Source organism: Thamnophis sirtalis, unplaced genomic scaffold, assembly GCF_051295495.1.
Source record: "Thamnophis sirtalis isolate CommonGarterSnake01/CBP01778 unplaced genomic scaffold, rThaSir2_p1.2 scaffold_5, whole genome shotgun sequence".
Classification (NCBI taxonomy): domain Eukaryota; kingdom Metazoa; phylum Chordata; class Lepidosauria; order Squamata; family Natricidae; genus Thamnophis; species Thamnophis sirtalis.
Window position 1 is genome coordinate 14,550,032 of NW_028261385.1, and position 21,105 is coordinate 14,571,136.

Here is a 21,105-nt window from a genome sequence, read left to right on the forward strand (position 1 = left end):
ACATTGTGGACCCCGAAATAACATACATATCTCTTTTTGTGCGTTGATATATCCAAACCTGATCACTTTGATTGAACTCATAGCTGCAGAACTATTGCAGAACTGAGGCATATATTGATTTTGGTGGATTTGCACTACTAAATAAAATCTTCCTTTTCAACCTGTTGTATATGATCACATTTAAACCATGCACTGCTAGGATGCTTCTTAACCTCTCGAAATAGTATTGTTTTCAAAACATTTTATAGGTTTGCTCTTGGGTTTATAAAGTACATTTTAAAACTACGTCTTTGCATCTGCATTTTCATATAACCGTTACATGCCTGAAGCTTTCTTTCCGATCTTGGCTACAAAGCTCACATTTAACAAACCTATTTTCAGAATGGATAAAAGCAGTCTGTTAATCCATATGGGCATTTTATATCATACAGCACAAAATGCATTTAAGATGGCATATAAAAGGATTTCGACATACACTTGCAGAAATTGAATTTCATCCTGTATATTATAAACCTTCTTGTATAGCAACGCTTTAGATTTATCTTTGGATTAATAAAGTCCCTTCTGCATTAAATGTGGATATTTTACAAAAGAATTGTCAACATCTGCCGCTATTAATTGGCTGGATTTCCAGCTTTGTTTTGAAAGGAATAGCTGGACCTTACATAGCTAATTTCGGGCAGTCATTGAGAAATGCTATTAAAACCGTGTTTAATTGGTGATCTTGATGTAAACACAATTTTCCTTGGTGCCAGAGAGTATCACCGTGAAGGCATTAAAAGTAGGAGCTCCAGAAATTCAATTGTGGCTAGATTTTGGCAGCAAACATCTAGGTTCCGCCACTCATTTATAATTTCAGACTAATAATTTCCGTGGAAGCCTCAAAATGCAACTATTCTATAATCCATCCATGGCATATAGCTCGTTACAACAACGAAGCTTCAAATATTTGGAACATATTGGCAAATCCTAAAATTAACTGCGTCTTTGCTTAAAATTACAGCTTCAACATAATCCAATGAAAAGATAACTGACATTTAAGGAGTTGCTACACATGCTAGATGGAGTCTTCAAAGCCCCCTTTTTAATTCTACACCCAAAACACTGCACAGCCCCATAGCTCTTCATTCTTTCTTTGCATATATTTTTTGAAAATATTTTCTAGAGAGACGGTCGTAGGCCAGACATCTGCCTATCTGCAGGTGCTTGTTTTATTATTTTCCTTTAAAATTACATCTTCCTAAAGCACAGTTATCTTTTTCTTTGCCTAAATGTATTTAGCATCGCTGAAGTGAAAGCCAAGTAGTTTAATTTTCATATCTGTAGGTGCTATGCTTTAAGTGAATTTCCAAAGACAAAACTGTACATACTAAGAATACACCTATGCATGTGCATCTGAAGGCAGGCAAAGAAGTTGTTTGTTCTAATGTAGGGATAAAATATTCTCTAGTCTTCCAGATGTTGGCAAAATCTGCATGAAGGAATATACAGATTCTCCCTGCTGTTCGATATCTGAAAAGTAGAACCAGCTCTCAGTTAGAAAAGGCAAGGTTAGGGAAAAAGAGATATCTGTGTTGCAGTACTGAAGTAATGTACATGGCTCTTTTGGAGGGGAAGGGTTTAAACACGAAGACCAAAACCTACAACCATTATGGCAAACCTATGGCACATGTGGCATAGGTGGCAACCAGAGCCCTCTCTGTGGGCATGTGAGCCATCATCCCAGTTCAGCTCCACTGCCTTTGCGCAGGTGCCTCCTGCCAACCACATGATTTTCAGGTCTCTGTTGCACATGTGCAGGGGGGAGGGGTGCATTCGGGAGACATGTGTGCATATGCCGGGGGGGTCACGTGCACATGTGCAGGAGTGGGGGGAGCATGCGGGTGTGGCCCACCACCTCTGCAGCCTATTTTTGTTCCCAGGAGGCTGCAGGGAGGCCTACTAGCCCCAAAACAGGGCGCGGGGGGGTCACATGGGTCTGTGGGCGGGGAGCGTGGGGAGAGCAAGGGTGTTAGGTAAGTTCCCCGTGCGAGTATGTTCAGTGTAAGTAAAAGCCTATTTAAACTGCAGTGTCTCTGTATGCTGGTTTGTGTGTTCTTCAACACAACTCTCACTTCGGGCACGCGTGCCATAGGTTCGCCATCACAGGGCTAGAGGCAGAAGGGAGCATCCTTCCTCAGACCTGGCTCATAGCTCAGCTCTTTCTGTGTGTCGTTTGTTGCTCATGCTGCTTTTTGTGATGGGTTTAGCACTTTTCTGAAATAGCATGAAACCCACATTCAGGAAGAACCTGATGATCAGTTCTGGGTTGACATGAGTGATTTGTGTTTGACCATGACTCACTTTAAGTAAAAGTGTTTTCACATACAGTACAATAATACAGTTGGCAAAGTAACTATTTTGATTGTTTTATGCTGACCTTTCAGGTTATTTTCATGTCTCTTTGCTTGCAAACAAAATAATGCCTTCAGCTGTTCCTTTCTTTTACTTTTTCCAATCCCCCCCTCTGTTGTTTTACTCAATTAAGACATTTTATGAGCCTCCCCTTTGCATTCATGGTGCTCCCAGGAGTTGTAATGCCGCAGAAAATAAAAGAATTGAAATTTCCTACAGCAGAATAATAACATCTATCTACTTTCTTTATATTATCCTCTGCTTTATTGGCAGTGGCTGCTCTTCAGTTTGGAGCCACAGTATAGTCATTTACTTTAATGAATGAGTGGGCACATTGAAGGTTTTTTCTTTGGTGTAAAGGGAAAAGCAGAAAGGAATAAAGAGCAGAGCTTCTTCCTCAGCCTATCCTACTGAAAGTAGGGTCTAGGAATGCCTTTGCATACATCCTTGGCATAAATAAATAAATGCTGAACAAGAAAATAAGAAAGCTTTACATATCATCAGTGTAGTTGCTAGATCTTTAACTCATCTTCATTTAACAATCCCCATAATCCCTGGAGGGGTGGAGTCAGGGAAACTGAATGGCACTAGCAGAGTGTATTAATGGCCAGATGCCATTCCTGTCACCAATGTGGAGTTTTGTTCAGCAGATATATTCTCAGTGTGCCCAGAAAGAGAGAAATATCTGCCTTTACCAAGGATCGAACCCACAGCCTCCTATTTCTGAGGCGAGAGATCCACCTCTAGGCCACTGCACCATTCCACTAGCTGCCAGATCTTTAACTGACCTGGTAAAATATGTTTTCTGGACACAGCTGTTGGGTTGGGTATGCAATCATTTCAACATAAGGGGCAGTAAGAGAGAACGGTTCAACACCATTATGGTGTGTTCTGAAATGGAAGAGTTTCCTGCAGAAAAATGATCGCTTGGCATATTGAAATAAGATTGCCTGTATGCACGAAGGAATATTTTATGGACATGTACTGCCCTTGTACAATTCATCATCACAGGATATGGTGATAGCTACTACAGGTAGTTTTCGACTCATAATCACAACTGGAACCAGAATTTCTGTTGTTAAGCAAGGCAATTGTTGAGTTCACGCCCAATTTTATAAGCTTGTTTGGCATGGCTGTTAAGTGAATCACTGAAGATGTTAAGTGAATTGTGCAGTCATAAATGCTTGCTGGTTGCCAAGTGCGAAAAATTGTTACCATGGGGACGCTGCTATGGTCAGAAGTGTGAATTCCACATTTTTCAGTGCCACTGTAACTTCAAGCAATTGCTAAATCTATATATACGTGTGTGTGTGTGTGTGTGTGTGTGTGTGTGTGTGTGTGTGTTCCAGCATAACACTGGAACGCGCTGAACAATGACAAGTAAACTTGGTACACAGACAACTTACTCTCTGGAGAAAAATACTGTGGGGGTAAGACACCCCTAACATCCCTTGGGGTGTGTGTTCTGTTAAGATGCAGCCTGTTGTGCCTTTAAATGGCTTCTACTGTACAGCACAGTGGAGTTGCCATGGTAATGGTTTCAAAGTACTCCACAAGGGGGCTCCCTCTGGTAAGGGGATAAATCCAACATTAGAAATTACATTTGGTCCGGACATTTTCTCCCTATAAATAAATACACGGGCAATGCTGGGCTAGTGAATATTCTAAGTTGAGGACTATCTGCAACTCAATTCATAAAAGATATGTCTCTGATCTTTAAGATTCAATGTGACCTCCAAGTTGAGAGCAGCATATCTTCAAATACCATTGCAAGTGAACAATGGCAGGAAAAGATCATTTACTTTTTCTCTTTTTCTTTTTCTCCTGCTTTTAAATCCTATAGGGACTTCAGATTGGCCACTGCAAGAAACCAAATGTTATCCAATTGTAGATGGGTAACCTCTAGAGGGCAGCAGAGAACACACAACCTCTAATTCCTTGCTGCCCTCTAGTGATCATTTGGGTAACACAATCTTTACCTAATCAAGTCAAGCAATTTGTACACTCTTATTAGCAGGTCTAACATGCAAAAGGAATTATTTCTAGATTTACCCCTTTCAAATCAATGGGACATGAATTTAGCAAGGCTTTTGAGTAGGCCGGCATGTTTACGTTCTTAGGGAATCAGAAAATTAATACGGCAACATCCAGTTTAATGTCTTTGCTTTACAGAGCATCAAAGTGAGTTGGTTACCTCCACCGTCCAGCATGCAAAATGGATTTATCACCGGCTATAAAATACGGCACAGAAAGACAGCTCGCAGGGGTGAGGTAGAAACACTGGAACCAAATAACCTCTGGTATCTGTTTACAGGTGAGTATTTACATGGCGTTAGCCTTATAAAACGGAGGAGGAATGAAATACTAGGGGAATAAAATGAGCTTTTACTTCAAGCGAGCGTTGGTTGCCTTGCATTCAGCTGACATTTATTGGACTGTACAACAACAGCCTTCGTGCCTTTTTTTATTTTGTTTCCTGTTTAATGGTTTTATCACCTGTTTGTACCTCCCTATATTCCATGCCTTAATGAGTTTGCAATACAATGCCCCAGGCTGTCTTGCAGGTTTTATCTGAAATTAGGTTCTACAAACGACTGCTCCAAAGCAAACGCCAAGCCTGTCGCCCCAAAACAAAGCATTGCGGTCATTATTTTCAAGCAAACAAAATGTTGTTTTGATAGGGGAGTGTAGAGGGACTCTTCATAGGGTATTTGAAGTTTCACACTGACCTTTTTTCCCCCTTGCTCAGAAATGTTCTTTAAGACGTGCATACTTGGAGGCAACTTTTAAGCCGAGGTATATTTTCAGAGCTGTTCAGTCATAACACGTCCATTTCTGGTCAGAAATGTCAACTTCTTTTCATTTCTCAGCTAGCCCAAATAAATTCAGCGGCAGGCTGAATCCCTTTCAGTGTCCATATAAAGATATGAAACTACTGTTGATAGACTAGTTTGGTCTAGCGATTAACGCACCACAAGACTGTGAGCAGCCCTGCCTTAGGCATGAAAGTCAGCTGGTTAGGCTTGGACCAATCACCAGGAGACGGTGAGTTCTAGTTCCACCATAGGCACAAACCAAGCTGAGTGACTGGCCAGTCTCCCTCCCTCCCCCTCCCTCTCCCTCTCTCTCCCTCTCTCTCTCCCTTCCCTCCATCTCTCTCTCTGTCTCTCTCTCCCTCCCACCTTCCCCCTCTCTTCTTCTCTCTCGCTCTCTCACTCTCTCCCCCTCCCACCATCCCTGTCTCTCTCTCCCTCCCTCCTTCTCCTTCTCACTCCCCCCTCCTCCCATCTCTCTCTCCTCCTTCCTCTCACCTTCTTCTCTATCTCTGCCTCCCCCTCCCACCCTCCTTCTCTCTTCCCCCCCTCCTTACATCTCCCTCCCTCCCTCCCACCCACCTTCTTCTCTCCCCCCCTCTCCCTCCTTCCTTCTCTCTCTCTCTCTCTCCCTCCTCTCACTCTCCTTCCCTCCCTCCCTCTCCCCGCTCTCCCAGTCTAACCCATCTCCCAGGATTGTTATTGTGGAGAAACTAGGAAGAGAAAAGAGTATTGGGTGTGTTCACCATCTTGATTTATTTATGAAAATAATAAAAGTGGAATAAATAACTAAACAAATAACTAAACAAATAAGCGAGCAAACAAATAAACCATGTAGATAGTGTAAATCAATTTCAAGAAAGGCTGTTATATACTACAGACTGAATGGAATATAACCAAAAGCAAGCCTCCTTGTCACGGTTTTGCTTCCATATTACAGTATTTTCCAAAGGAACTGGGAGTCTTGCAGCTTTTAAAGAGATTATTTAAATATTCAAGCAGCAAGATTTTATGTTTCCTTAAGAGCATCTGCTAGTAAAGGCAGGTGTTTTTGCCCACTAATGAGGACAGCTGCAATACCCAAGTAATTCAGAATTGCAACAATGACTTTAAATCACTATTGTTGATTTTATAGTTACATCCAGCATCAGCTAGAATTTTTAAAGGTGGATTTGGCTCTTTCGAGTTTCAAACATCCTTCCTCAGGGGATCTCTGCAATTAAACGTGCCCGCTTATTGTTATGCTTCATGGATGGTATAAGATGCGTGAAATGATAAACATGTAACGTTGTCAAAGGGAAGAGAAATCTGGTACAGAATAAGTTCAAGGCACTCCGGTGTTGGAATGTAACAGTTGTCAGAACAAAGTGGATGCTCCGGGATTCAAACTGGATTGAATGCCTCATTAAAATTCAAGATGGGAGCTTAGCTTGTGGTATGTTTATTCAGGCTCTCAGTCATCCAGGTCATGGTTGTCCCAGAGAGGCTTTTTCAAAAGGCAACCATGACCTACCGAAGGAACAAATTGTTACCCACTCCCTGTTCGCTCAACTTTTGTTTCCTATGAGAGGGGCCAATCACCTCCAAGGTGTGGCTTTACTTTTAAGTTCACCCTGCTTTCTTAATTGGTCTTGTCTTCTGGCAGCTCTGCGCATATACACACTGGGGACAGCCTCCAGCTGTTCCTCAGCCTAACTGCTGTCTAACTCCCTCTCTGCCTCCGATGCAGAGCCCACATCTTAGCTTCCCTCAGCCCCCAGGACTGGCCCATGTTCCTCCCCAACTTCCTCACTGTCCTACTCTGCTGCCAGCTCTGCTGGCCTCGGGTGGGCCACAACACTAAGTCAACTTGAACCAGTCTCTTTCTTTAAGTAATAGACTGCAAAGTAAAAAAATTAAAACCCAATCTACCAATCTGCCTACACTGGGCCGGTGGGACAGATCACAGTGTATAACTTGCAGTGAAGAAACCTTCATCCTGTTGATGCATGCACACATAGATATATTTACATGGGGAGGGGAGATCTAGGTTTGGAGTCATACTGCTTTGCTAGAAATGGTCATGTTTAATGTGACTTGTAGAATGCAAGCAGCATTAACTGGATATTTTCTGTCTGATTTCTAGGCCTGGACAAAGGAAGCCAGTATAGTTTTCAGGTTGCAGCTATGACAGCCAATGGAACGGGACCTTCTTCGGAGTGGTATACAACAGAAACTCCAGAGAGTGATCTTGATGGTAATTGTACTTATTTTCACAGCTGTTATGCCTGTTTTTGTGCTCAGATATTTGCCTTGCCTTTCGGGTAAACTGCTGTGGAGGTTAGGATGATCCAATGTCCAAGCCACTGGAGTTGATGCCTGAGTATTTTCTCCAGCAGAAGTGTTTTCATTGATTGCATGCTGCTAAATTTGTTCCTCTGTATGGGCAAGTGAAGCACATATGAGCAAAAAAGACAGTTCTGTTCTCTTCCATTATTTTCACAAGGTGTTTCTAAGCATCTGTCTAATTTTAACTTCTGGGCCAGCTGTTGCTACCATGTCTTTTGCCAAAATGTAACAATCGGATGGATGCTCAGAGCAAGGGTAGTTTTCACTGCAGCCTTCAACTTCAATATTTTCCATGCTGTGGGTACCGCAGGAGATAGCTAAAGAGCTGTTTTACTCTGTGGAAGGTCTAAAATCTATTGGAATTCATCAAGCCGGAAGGCAAAGCTGTCCAGATTCTGAAATACTTCAGCCACAAGTCATAAGTGTAAGGCTTCAATTGAATGCATGTATGGATTTGCTGGAGGAAATCAAGATCTCTTTGTTCTAGAAAAAGAAGAAGAAAGCTTTCCAGAAGCTCATGACATCAGGAGACATCTCCCATTGTTTCTCCAAAAGCATTTGGTACAAGCATCGAGTTTTGGTCACCGCACTATAAAGAAGATGTGGAGACTCTAGAAAGAGTACAGAGAAGAGCAACCAAGATGATGAGGGGACTGGAAGCTAAAACATATAATGAATAGTTGCAGGAACTGGGCATGGCTAGTCTAAGTGAAGAGAAGGATTAGGGAGACAAGAGAGCAATGTTCCAATATTTGAGGCACTGATGTTTGTCCATCATGTTTGAAGAGCTCCTTGACATCTAACAGGTTATGGACTGGCCATGATGTATCCGCTGGCGGCTGGTACCTATGCGGGCATGAAATGTTCTGCCACATGTTGAGCAGACAGGCGTGGACACCATTGTTGCATCATTTGCAGTTCTGGCTTTGTGGAGTGCTCGCTTCTCTTGTGCTGTGGTTGTTCTTTAGATGTCTGGCAGCCTTGGTGGATCAGCGTGCGCCATGTTGATCGATCTTGTGCCAGGGTTTCCCAGGAGGTGCTTTCAATTTCCAGGGACTTGAGGCGCTACCACAGAGAGGAGGGGGGTCAAGCTATTTTCCAAGGCACCCGAAGGCCGGACAGGGAATAATGGATGGAAACTGATCAAAGAGAGAGTCAACTGAGAAATCAGGAGACATTTTCTGACAGTGAGAAACAATCAACCAATGGAACAGAAGTTGCCTTTGGACGCTCTGAGAGCTTCATCCTTGGAAGCTTTCAAGAAGAGATTAGACTGCCATTTGTCAGAAATGGTGTATGGTCTTCTGCTTGGGTGGGGAGTTGGACTAGATGACCTACAAGGACTCTTCCAACTCTCTTAATCTGTATCTGTAAGTTGAAACCTAAAAAGTTACTTTTTAGCCTTTTGTTGAAAGAGTCAACCTTGCCAGGGTATGGAAACCCACTCTGATCCAATCCACAAATGAAGCAGAGCTGTATTTGTTCTGTTGCTAAAGCTTGGAAAGCCATATGATTAGTTTTCCAATTACGGGCACCTCAGTTTTAAAAAAAGGACCTCGGAGAAACTGGGATAGGTGCCAAGGAGGATAATGAAGTGCTCAGGGGACTAGAAACGAAGTCCTAGGAGAAGAAGTTAGATATATTTAACATTGGGGAGGAGGGAGGGAAGAATCAAGCAAAAGAAACATGGCAATACTTTTTAAATATCCAAAGAGAGCGTTGTTTTTTGTTTTTTTTACAAATGAACGCTAAGACTTGCTCTCTGTTTTCCCAAAGGGCAGGTCCAAGAATAATGGTTTTAATTACAGAAAAGTACTGTAGATTTCAGTTGAATGCAGGGGGAAAAAACAGTAGTATCTTTGAATACATTGGAACTGATTGAGTAGAGATCAGATACATCCATTGTTATGGAATGTGGTAATTTAGATTCCTGCACGGGAGCATGGGATTATATCATACTGACCTGTCCCTAACGCTCTTGCTTTGAGGGCAAACATTATTATCCAAAGCACAGAAAAGTTAAAAGGAACCATGAAGCAAGAAAAAGATATATCCCTAAATCTCATTTGCATCAACACTAGTTACCTTTCTATATCTGTCCTTCCAAACCATTCTTGCTTTAACTATGTCTCTACATCTTTTAATGCCTTGCCTTTTAGTCTTCAAGTATCTCACTTCTTTCCATTTTGAAGATCTCCTTAACTCTACCCAACTACATTTTTTTTTTCATTTCGTTCCTCTTCTGAGCTTTTTTAAGCCTTATTCCCATGCTTTACATGACGAAAGTATCTCGAGATATTTCTTTTGTACTGGTCTCTCGCTTTTACATTCAGTTCACATTTATTCTAGCCACGTTCAATCTTAGTCCTGTCTTTTCTTCTTAAGCTCTATAGTAGCCCGATCCTGTCCATGTGTTAGCATTTTAACCTCCAAGAATTCCCCCAGTCATTCTGACCTCCAGCTTATTCTCTATAGCCGTCATGGATAACCTGTTTGTCATCGTGTGCTGAAAGTGTGTGCATGCGCTGCCTCCCTCAGCTCACCCGTCTCCCCCCCCATGCCATGCATGTGAGTGCGAAACCCCCGTCTCCTGTCTCGGGCCTAGTAGGCCTCTGTGCAGCCTCCTGGGACAAAAAATGGGCCACGGGGAGGTGCATCACCCCCCGTGCTTCCCCTCACCGCTGTGCATGTGTGTGCAACCCCCTCATCCTTCCCTGCCCCCCTACATGCACTTGTGGCCTCCTGCACCCTGTATTGGGCCTAGTAGGCCTTCCTGCAGCCTCCTGGGACCAAAAATGGGCCACCGGCAGTGCACCCCCCATGCTTCCCTCGCCCTCCCACGCATGTGCACATGGCACCCCCCTGCATGCACCCCCAGAGACCCAAAAATCAGCTGGCCAGCGTGCATACAAGCGCAGTGGAGCTGAGCTGGTGTGACGATTTGCGTGCCCGCAGGGAGGACTCTGTGTACCAGCTGTGACATGCGTGCCATAGGTTCGCCATCACGGCTCTCTAGAAATGAGCAAATCGGTAGAAATTCTGAGAGCCTGAATCCTAACACAACTGGAAGTACAAAATGGGCAAATCTTTCCTTGACCAGCTGAAACCGGCAGGGCATTTGATTTGTCAGACAACTATAGAGCCTCTTTGCTCAGTCGAAATATTAAAATTGGTGCGATCGGCTGAATTCTTGAGAGCAGAGAATCCTCCTGAGGGCTCAGAATGAATGCCTGAACTGAATGGATCACAAATCCATGACTGATAACCCCAATATTTATTCATTTCAGGAGAATGGTTTCAAATCTAAGGAGACTTGTTTTGTGCGCTTCCGTGATCCACGCACCGTTTTGCGCATCTTTGTAATTTAACAGTCTACTGCGGATCAGCCAGAGACCTCCTATTAAATCTGGAACTGGCTTTGGCCTATCCCTGTTTGAGAGGATTTCTTTAAGGAACATCCCCGTAGAGAAACAGATCTGGTAAATTCTAGCACAGGAAGGAAAAGCCAGCTGAGGAAGAGATTGGTTAGGGCAGGCCCTGTTTCCCATTTTTGCTGTAATGGTTTTCTCACCAATGCTGCCTTATTGGCATTTGCACCAACATGAAAACAAATAGCATCTTTTAAATATTTTTCTTAACTCCCTATGGATAGATGTGCTTTGCTAAAGCAATTAGAAAACTAAACAATGCAAGCTATCCAAGATTCCCTGGGAAGCCAAACAGTCTTTCCAACAGTTGGAAAGATTTTAAATATCCATTTTGAAATAAAATCCCATGTTTCATTTTCTTTAAACAAAAAGATTTTTGTCTGACTTCTTGAAATGTTCTCCATTAACTACATCAGACCCTGCTTGGCTTCTGCAAAATTAGCCGAAGATGCTCGCTGATGCTACATATCATCCCGCAGTTTGAATTAAAGAAACAATCATATTTTTAGAGTGAAAAACAATGACCTTTACAGAATTTGTTTTCCTGCTGTACTTATTATGTGGAAGAGAACAGGAAGAATAAGACTTCTTGTCACATGGATGGGGGAAGCATTTTCGGTGGCATTCTATTTAACCACCAGTTTGCTGGACACCAAAACTGTGAGCGCATGCATGCAGATGCTCGCTTCATGAGAGCATGCGCCTTCTGTGCATGTGTGCAGACTCTCATGCTTGCGCTTTGCTCACACATGCATCTTGCACGCATGTGTGTGGCTTATAAAACGTGGCTAAATAGGATGACATAATGCTGGGGTGGGTGGGCCGGCCCACCCGCAGGTCATCACTACTGGTGTCGCCCATACCAGGCTGAACCGGCTGAATACTACCACTGATTCTATTGTATTTTGAGGGAGGAAAATCCTAGTATATTTCATCAGTTCTTCCTTTACTCAGGAGAGAGAGAAAAACCTATTGCCATATATGTGTATCATTTGTCAGGGAGAAAAAAGTACTTCTTTCCGTTAACTTTTTTTAAAATCTCAGCTATCTGCAAATATCTGCTTAAAAACCTAAGAATAGCAATAGCAATAGCAGTTAGACTTATATACCGCTTCATAGGGCTTTCAGCCCTCTCTAAGTGGTTTACAGAGTCAGCATATCACCCCCACAATCTGGGTCCTCATTGTACCCACCTCGGAAGGATGGAAGGCTGAGTCAACCCTGAGCCGGTGAGATTTGAACAGCCGAACTGCAGAACTGCAGTCAGCTGAAGTAGCCTGCAGTGCTGCATTTAACCACTGCGCCACCTCGGCTCTTTATCCAGAGTTTTACCTGGATAAAAACAAATCAGGAATTCTACTAGGTAGACATGGCATTTTCTCCTGTTTCCTCCTCAACATTATCCAGCAAGGATCCAATCTGGGTCCATCACCAGGACCAGAGGTTTTGTCTTCCAAACTTTTGGACTCATGCTGGAGCCCATCCTCAGGGAACTTCAAGGAAGCACAAGTGCAAAAACTGGGAAGACAAATCCTCTGGTCCCAGTGACTGACCCAGATTGGATCCTGCAACATGATATATTAGACACCTATATTCGCCTTCATTCATAATGATGCAGCCAATTCATACTCTCCTGAAGTTGAATTCATCTCATCCTTGAACCCCTCTTGAAATCCTTCTGACTTTTTCTTTGCTAAAATACTATTTTCCCCTGGGTCATTTTTTTCCTTCTATTTCCACTCTTTATGATTGCTTCCCTGATTTTCCTTTAACCCAATATATCCCAACAGCTCTGTCTCTAAGTCTTGTCTTCTAACTGACCACTCCAAACTAGGAGTAGAGAGTACAGAATGCTTAAAATAGTGTTTCTCAACCCAAACCCACTTTTAAGGTATGTGGCCTTCAACTCCCAGAATTCCATGCTGCCTGAGGAATTCTGGGATTTGAAGTCCACACATCTTTAAAGTTGCCAAGGTTGATAAACACTGCCTTAGAAGATGATTAAGGAGCCGAGGTGGCACAGTGGTTAGAGTGCAGTACTGCAGCCACTTCAGCTGACTGCTAAGCTGCAGTTCTCACCGGCTCAAGGTTGACTCAGCCTTCCATCCTTCTGAGGTGGGTAAAATGAGGACCCAGACTGTGGGGGCAATATGCTGACTCTGTAAACCGCTTAGAGAGGGCTGAAAGCCCTATGAAGCGGTATATAAGTCTAACTGTTATTGCTATTGCTATTGATTCCATGAAACCGATTCATCTTCTTGCAAATTCAGTCTTCAGCTTTAGAGACCATGTTCCTAGGGCCAGTTATATGCTGTGCACAGATGGATTAATAATGCCTATGAATTCTAAGACGTTCCGAAGAGTTTCCAGAGCTGAAGAAAATGTTTTTTTCTGTTGTTTTTTTCTTCTCAAGGCCAGAAAATTGTGCAAATATTGACAAGATAAATTAGGCATAAAGATGAATGCAGTGCTTTGCATAATACTGTATAGGCAGGTTTCAAAACTAGTTTTTCTCAGTATAGAATTTGGAATGGCCTGCCTATGGAAATTTATTATTTTTACATTATCAGCACATCACATATTGAAACCAGTTTGATATTTAAGATCTATTTCTGGAACCATTTTTTTCCTAGCTCTTCATCAAGTCATCAGTTATAATTATTAATGAACTACGTGACAGTTAACAACTTTCAACACCAAACTTTCTCTTTCATCAGCCTTTCCTCTCTCTCTCCGTCTCTTTGTAATTCTTACTTCTTACATTTATAAAAATAGTTGCATTTATAAGAATCTTGCCTCAACACCCAAGTGAATACAGTAACTTTCATAAAGCTGATTTAAAACGGCATTTAATAATTATCACAAAAATAAATAGCAAACAATTTGAAATATTTTTATGCAATTGTAAACAACAAATTACATAAGCCCTGTGTTCTCGGGACATGCTGTCTTTTAATGTGTGATATATTCCAATCTATTTCTAATTATGTAAGCATTTTTTAGCCAAGCATAGCTCAAAAATAAATTCACCTGAAAAGGGTGCTTTATTAAAATTTTGTTAACGCTGCTATAACTTAATTTTAGTCTTCTTCCATTCTAATCAAACTTTGAGAGTGAGTTGAACTTTTTATTGGAAACTTTGCCAAAATTCATCACAGATCCCATAAAAATGTATTAAAGGCATAGAGAAAGCAATCAAGGTCAGCAACACTGACAAATGTTTGTCTCATCATTTTTTTAAAAAAAAATGCTTTTTTAATTTCAGTGTTTATGGTGGGAATCTTTCATAGGCCTTTTTGTCTGAGTTTGCTTAAACATTTTGCATTGATATTTCACTGGTTAAGCCGGTGTATATAAACAGAGAACAAACTCCACTCTCTTCTAGCACATTACCCAGTTGGGTAATGAAACATCTGTAAGAATATAGGAGAACAAATACATCAGGACTAGATTCAACAATCCATCTGCATTTAAAAGACACAGGCCACACTTTTGAAGATAACAAAGTTCACATTTTGGATAGAAAAGATCACTCATTTGAAAGTGGGGTTAAAGAGACCATCTATGTCAAAATTGAATAGCCCTTTCTCAACAGAGGGGGAAGGATATAGCATTATCTATCTCCAATCTGCCACATGGTCCTTTCAACAGTTCCAAGAAGACTCCACACCCATTTGCACTCTTCAGGTGACCCTGATGACACAAATAAACCTCCAGGTGACCTTAACGATCTGCTAAAAGAATGCAAATGACCAGCTGTCTGCAAGGAGTATAAATCTTTCCATTCCCCGCCATCCAGTCAGAGCTGAAGAAGCTTCTTGGATAAGAAGCGAAATGTCTCCAAAGAAAAATCAGGAAGTCCAGTTGCCTCTTGAAAAAAAAGCACCTTTGGGACAACCATGAGCAGGATGACTGAGATTCTCCATAGACATCTGCAAGAAAACATCCAAGTTCAGAGTGTACCAAGGACCTCACATGTTCTTTTACCTTTAATGTCTTTGTGACTTTATATACAACACTGGCTCAGAGATGTCCACAAGTCAAGATGGCATCTATGATAATACAGCTGAAGCCCTATCCATCTTTTAGATGCACTGTTACTTCTTGACCATACCCTGCAGATATAAGAACCTAAGAAGTACCATGATGGAACAACCTATATAATGCATCAGTGTAATCTCACACAAAATCAACTACACAAGGAAGTCCACTTGTCTCCCAGCAGATGGTCTTCAGAGGCAGTCCCACCGCCATCAACTCTTAACAGTCATTGATCTCTATAACTTCCATAAATCACTCCAACCCCCTTTTTTTAAGTAGCCAGGCTGCTAGCCAGATACTACATCTCATGTAGCTAATATAAATCGCCTTGACCAATTTCAACAAAACTTGGTACACAGTTGACTTACTCTCTGGAAACAAATACTGTGGGGGTAAGACACCCCTAACAGTCCTCAGGGGAGTATGTTCTGTTAAGATGCAGCCTGTTGTGCCTTTAAATGGCTTCTACTGTACTGTCATAAAATAGCTTCTCCTGTACAGCACAGTGGAGTTGTCATTGTAACGGCTTCACAGTACTCCACAAGGGGGCTCCCTCTGATAAGGGAGAAAATCCAACATTACAAATGATGTTTGGTTCGGACATTTCCCCCCTAGAAATAAATACCCAGGCAATGCCGGGTTATCGGCGAGTTCCTTATATATCCATTTGTTGCAGGATTCAATCTGAGTCAGTCACCAGGATGAAAGGTTTATTCTTCCAAGCTTTCAGGCTTATGCTGGCACCCATCATCAGGGAACTTCTCTCTTTCCAGAATATATGCACTGGGCTGTTCTATGTGAACCCAAAAACTCGGAAGAATAAACCTTTGGTCCAGGTGATCAACTCAGATGGGATCCTGCAACATTATTCTGGGACATGTATATTTTCCTTCATATCTATTTGTCTTCCCCAGTTCTACCTATTCAGTGGAGGAACACTAACAACTTATGTCTTTCTGTTGTAAAGATGGTTCCACCACAAATCCACGGTAGACTAAAGCGCGCTCGACGAAAGCGCGTATGTGATGTCATCACAGCTTGACGAAAACGGCATGCTGTGAGCGGTAAATTTAAAATTAACGTGAAAACCTTACCCTAACCCCCCCAAACCTAACCCTAAACCTAACCCTAAGCCTAACCCTTAACCTAACCCTAAACTTAACCCTAAACCTAACCCTTAACCTAACGCTAAACCTAACGCTAACCCTTAACCTAACCCTAACCCTAACCCTTAACCTAACCCTAACCCTAAACCTAACCCTTACCTTTATGTGAATCGGCTTGCTTTAATTTTATTTTCATTTTAATTTAATTTATTTTTAATTTTATTTGTCGCGCTGCTGCTGATGTCACGTACGCGCTTTGATCGGGCGCGCTTTAGTGGACCGCGGTTTTGACGGGTCACGGTAAAGATATGAGTCAGTCTGTCAGACAGAGTTCCAAGTAAGACCCCCAACGACTCCGATGCTTGAGTTTCCTCAAAGTTCCATTTTATTAGAGATGTCATATTGGCACATTTGGGAAAAACCCTAATCTGAAAGATTTCAGGTTTTCCCCACCCAAACGAAAGTTCAAGTCCCTGTCTAGCACCCACATGTCCATCACATGGTCCAATCAGGCACTGTCCCAGCTGGAGATGCCTCCCAGTCACACCCTCCAGCTGCTGGGCCAAACGTCCTTGACTCTCTCAGAAAGGAATGTTATTTTTCACTATATCTATCGCGCTCCATATAATCCCCCTCCCCAATTTCCCACAGCAATAAATGTGTCAGGCCTGAAGGCCCAATGCAAAAGATGGATTTCTGGCCTGACACACACACACACTCTGGCTGCTCTGAAGAGGCTTGTGATACAGCGGCACCTTTGCAAACTGGCAAGGAAATATTTTGCTTTAATTTTGCGAGATTTAAAAACACCCACTGATTGATTGATTGATTGATTGATTGATTGATTACATTTATATGCCGCCCTTTTCCCCGAAGGGGACTCAGGGTGGCTCACAATTCAATCAGGGAAGGGGGTACAGACAGGGGGATAAAAAAAAGACAAGACATAACAATACAAAATTTAAAAACACACAACAACCATACCATTCGAGAAGGAGGGCAAAAACTCTTTAGCCCCAGGCCTGTCGGAACAGCCAGGTTTTAAGGGCTTTGCGGAAGGCCTGGAGGGTGGTGAGGGTTCGAATCTCCACGGGGAGCTCGTTCCAGAGGGTCAGGAATATCTGCTTTCATGGCATAAAATTCATTCAAATGCTTTGTAAATGCATATTCAGATTTATTTATTTTTTTAAAAAAATTCTGTTGTGAGTGAACCATAGGAGGTTTAACACTTAGGAGGTTGACCTGAGTAAACAGGGAATTTTACAAGCACTTTGCTTATGGCTAGCTGATTGGATTTTTTGTGTTTATGTCTGACTATGCTGTAGTTATGCACTGTTAAAGATGTGTCTGTAAATCCTTTACCTGTTCTCTCTCTTACACTTATTGATTTCTTCTTAACCCCTCATTATTGTCATCTCTCTCTTTTTCACCCCTTAGAGAATAATTGTGGTTTCATTATATTTTAATCTTTCCATTTAGGGGGAATAAATGGTAATATGAGGGAGACTGCATTTAGCAAATGCTATGTTTTGTTCTGTGAGGTATTATAATTGGAAAAGAATATTCAGCTAGGTCGGATCATTCAGAAGTACAGTACTGAAGTAATTTGCATGTTAAGTCCCCCCCTTTACAAAGAAAATCAGAAGCATTTTTACCTAATACTGTATTAAAATCAATCAATCAATCATATTTTTACATATTGCAGTGAACTTTCATTTTAACTTTAAAAAACTAAGGTTCAGAGACAAACTGGCACATCTAAATGGAAGAGAAAGGTTTTTAAAAAGTCAAGAAAGTAGCCAGATAATCAAAGCCCTGCATCTCTTTAATGTGTATTGTGCATATCACACATAATAATTAAAAAAAGGACCAGGACTTTGATTTTATGCTCTACTGTGGAGTTTTCAATGCTCTACCACATAATCAGTAGTTTTAGCAATTAAAACAATTTGGCACCTTATCTAGAGAGATCTTTTGGCAAGTGTTTTAACTAACACACTTAATACTTTTTTTTACATTATGGCCTGTGAAAATAAAAGAATAGCAGAGTTGGAAGGGACCTTGGAGGTCTTCTAGTCCATCCCCCTGCTCAAGCAGGAGACCCTATACCCGTGATGGCGAATCTATGGCGTGCATGCCGGAAGTGGAATGCAGAGCCATCTCTCCGGGCATACGAGCCATCGCTGTTGCTCTTTTGGGTTTTGGTACATGGGCAAGGTGGTCTTCACAGATGCAGGAGCACCAGAAACCGGAAGAGCAGCTGCCTGGTGTGCATGCATGTGCTGGCAAGATGATCTTCCAGTTTCTGGTGTGCACATATGCACCAGCCAGCTGGTCTTCCCAAGCGAATGCATGCCAAAAACTGGAATACCAGGTGGCTGGTGCACATACCAAAAGATTATTTTCCCGACATGCACATGCACACCAGGCATCTGCTCTTCCAGTTTCCGGCACACGAGCACAAGCACTCCCATTTCAGCACTCGGTGCCGGAAAGGTTCACCAACACTGCCCTATACCATCTTAGACAAGTGAGTGTCCCATCGCTTCTTAAAAACGTCCAGTGATGGAGCACCCATAACATCTGAAGGCAAAGCTACTCCACTGGTTACTGTTGGGAACTTTCTCCTTAATTCTAGGTTGTTTCTCTCCTTGGGAAATCTTCCCGTTTTTCAGATGCCTTTATGTCAATGCTAACAATCCTTTCTTTTGACTTCCAGAATCACAGGTGCCTGATCAGCCAAGCTCTCTTCACGTCAGGCCATTGTCAACCAGCATTGTAATGAGCTGGACCCCACCATTGAATCCAAACATCATTGTGCGTGGCTACATCATTGGCTATGGGGTAGGCAGCCCCTATGCCGAGACGGTGCGGGTAGACAGCAAACAGCGGTACTATTCCATCGAACATCTGGGTAGGTGACTGTTTTTTTTTTTCTGGTTGCTTAACATAGAACCATTTCAGCTAGAACCATAACATCATAAGCCTACTGGGGGATTGCAAGACAACTCCTGCCTGTTCTGACCCAGCCTTAGCAGAATCTAGAAACAGACTCCTTGTCACAAAAAACCCCTTTTTATTTATCTCCTGTGAATTAATGACACTGAAAAGTCCAGGCAATAGTCCTTCAAGGAGTTAACTGCAGTAACAGATCTTATCAGTTTCTTGCGATATTTGCCAGGCTTTGAGCTCCCAGCCAAAAGGCTGCAAATTAAGTTGTGCCAAGCAGTCTTTGTGGCACGAAACACGGTGAGCAAAATCTTCAGAAATCCGAACTGTTGTCTCCTACGACAACCACTCCCCTTTCCTTCTATTTATTCCCCAGCCAGGGAGGAGCCATTCAGCGTCCAGGTGTGCCTTGCTTCCCGAGTCAGCTCCTTGTCCTCAGTTGTTCTCTTCTCTTAACAACTCTGCACATACGTGCATCTGGAGAGGCAGCTGCCTCTGTGGTGGCTGGGAGATGTCGGATGGCCCTGTCTCTGTCTCTGTGTCCAATGCTGAGCATCCATCAAAGCCTTCCCCAGGCCCCAGAGCAGGCCCAAGTTCTTCCCCAACCTCCTCATTGTCCGAGTCTGCCACCAGCTATGCTGTCAGCTGGCAAGCCACAACAATGCCTGTTTTTAAGAAATTCATACCAAAAGTATGCCTATGAAAGAACTGATTTTGGATTAACTGGAAACATCAGATACACAGTGTAGAAAGTTGTCTTAGATAATATAGTTCTAAAACAGTATACTCTGGCTTCATTAATACAGTTGCACTATGAGTAGAACATGAGAACCATTTTGGGGTAGTGATTAAGGCATCGGGCTAGAAACCAGAAGACTGTGAATTCTAGTCCCTCTTTAGGCATGAATCCAACTCGATGCCTCTCATCTCTAGGAAGCGAGCATTGGCAACGCACTTCTGAATTTTTGCCAAGAAAACTGCAGCTACTACTTAAGGCAGTCATCAGGCGTCAACACTGATTTGAAGACACACAAACTCAGTTCTAGAATTTATACAGACACAGAGTTCCTCCCAGCATAAGGGGTTCGTGGTTCATTGGTCAGAGGCACCACCAGAATCAGATTACCAGGCAAAATTTAGGATTCCTTTAGCCTAGATAATGTCACGGTTCCGAGTAATAGATCCATAGCAAGCAAAACTCCAAAGCAGATAGATTCCTCAAAGAAAAGCTTTATTGGAAACATCATATTGTCACATATCTGGTGGAAACTGACTCTGAGGTCTCCTGTGGTTTTTACCTACTTAAAAGCAAACATTTTTCACTTTCTCAAAACAGTCACATGGTCCAATCACAGCATGGTCTGGTTGCCAGGTGACATCACTCCACCTTCCTCTGCCCAGGTGTGAGAATGTCCTTGGTTCCCAAGAGAAAGTATTTTGTTTTGCCTACAGAATCCTCTCTATCTCAAATTCCCTCTCCCTATCCCTCAGCTCTAGTGTGATAACACTGAAGCGGTCTTTGGTCAGATCAGCTTGAGGGTTGACCGATGTCTTCCAACAGATAGTAGTTTATCCTTAGTAGTCATCACATGCTGTGGAGGAGGTGTCTTGCCTATTCTGAAATTGAGTAGCAGAGAATTGCCATCATTATTACTGTGTCTCTTTCCAAGATTATTACTGATAATACTGTGGAGATGTGTTTCCACTGTCAGCCATCAAGTTGTTACTTTTCCTCAGCTCTCATTTAAACTTAAGTTCTTAGCTGTAGCAGTGGCTTTATGTATTCTGTTGTAACCTTTTCATATCTAATACTAACCCCATTACTCTGTTTTATAATGTTACTATATTGTTGTTATTTTATTCTGTGTTACGACATTCCTATGTTATAGCTTGTGATTACAATAGCTTACTTGCTTTACTTACTTTACTTACTTTACTTACTTTACTTACTTTACTTACTTTACTTACTTTACTTACTTTACTTACTTTACTTACTTTACTTACTTTACTTACTTTACTTACTTTACTTACTTTACTTACTTTACT

The 21,105-nt window shown here is 42.1% G+C and overlaps 1 protein-coding gene across 1 annotated transcript in view; it reads left to right on the plus strand.

Moving 5' to 3' along the window:
- Positions 1 to 21,105, plus strand: part of DCC (DCC netrin 1 receptor) — a 734,614-nt gene that overhangs the window by 520,058 nt on the left and 193,451 nt on the right. The window contains exons 13-15 of the mRNA XM_087715396.1: positions 4,567 to 4,708; positions 7,333 to 7,443; positions 18,830 to 19,024. Coding sequence (XP_087571522.1) covers positions 4,567 to 4,708; positions 7,333 to 7,443; positions 18,830 to 19,024 — 448 coding nt within the window. The remainder of the gene's footprint in view (positions 1 to 4,566; positions 4,709 to 7,332; positions 7,444 to 18,829; positions 19,025 to 21,105) is intronic.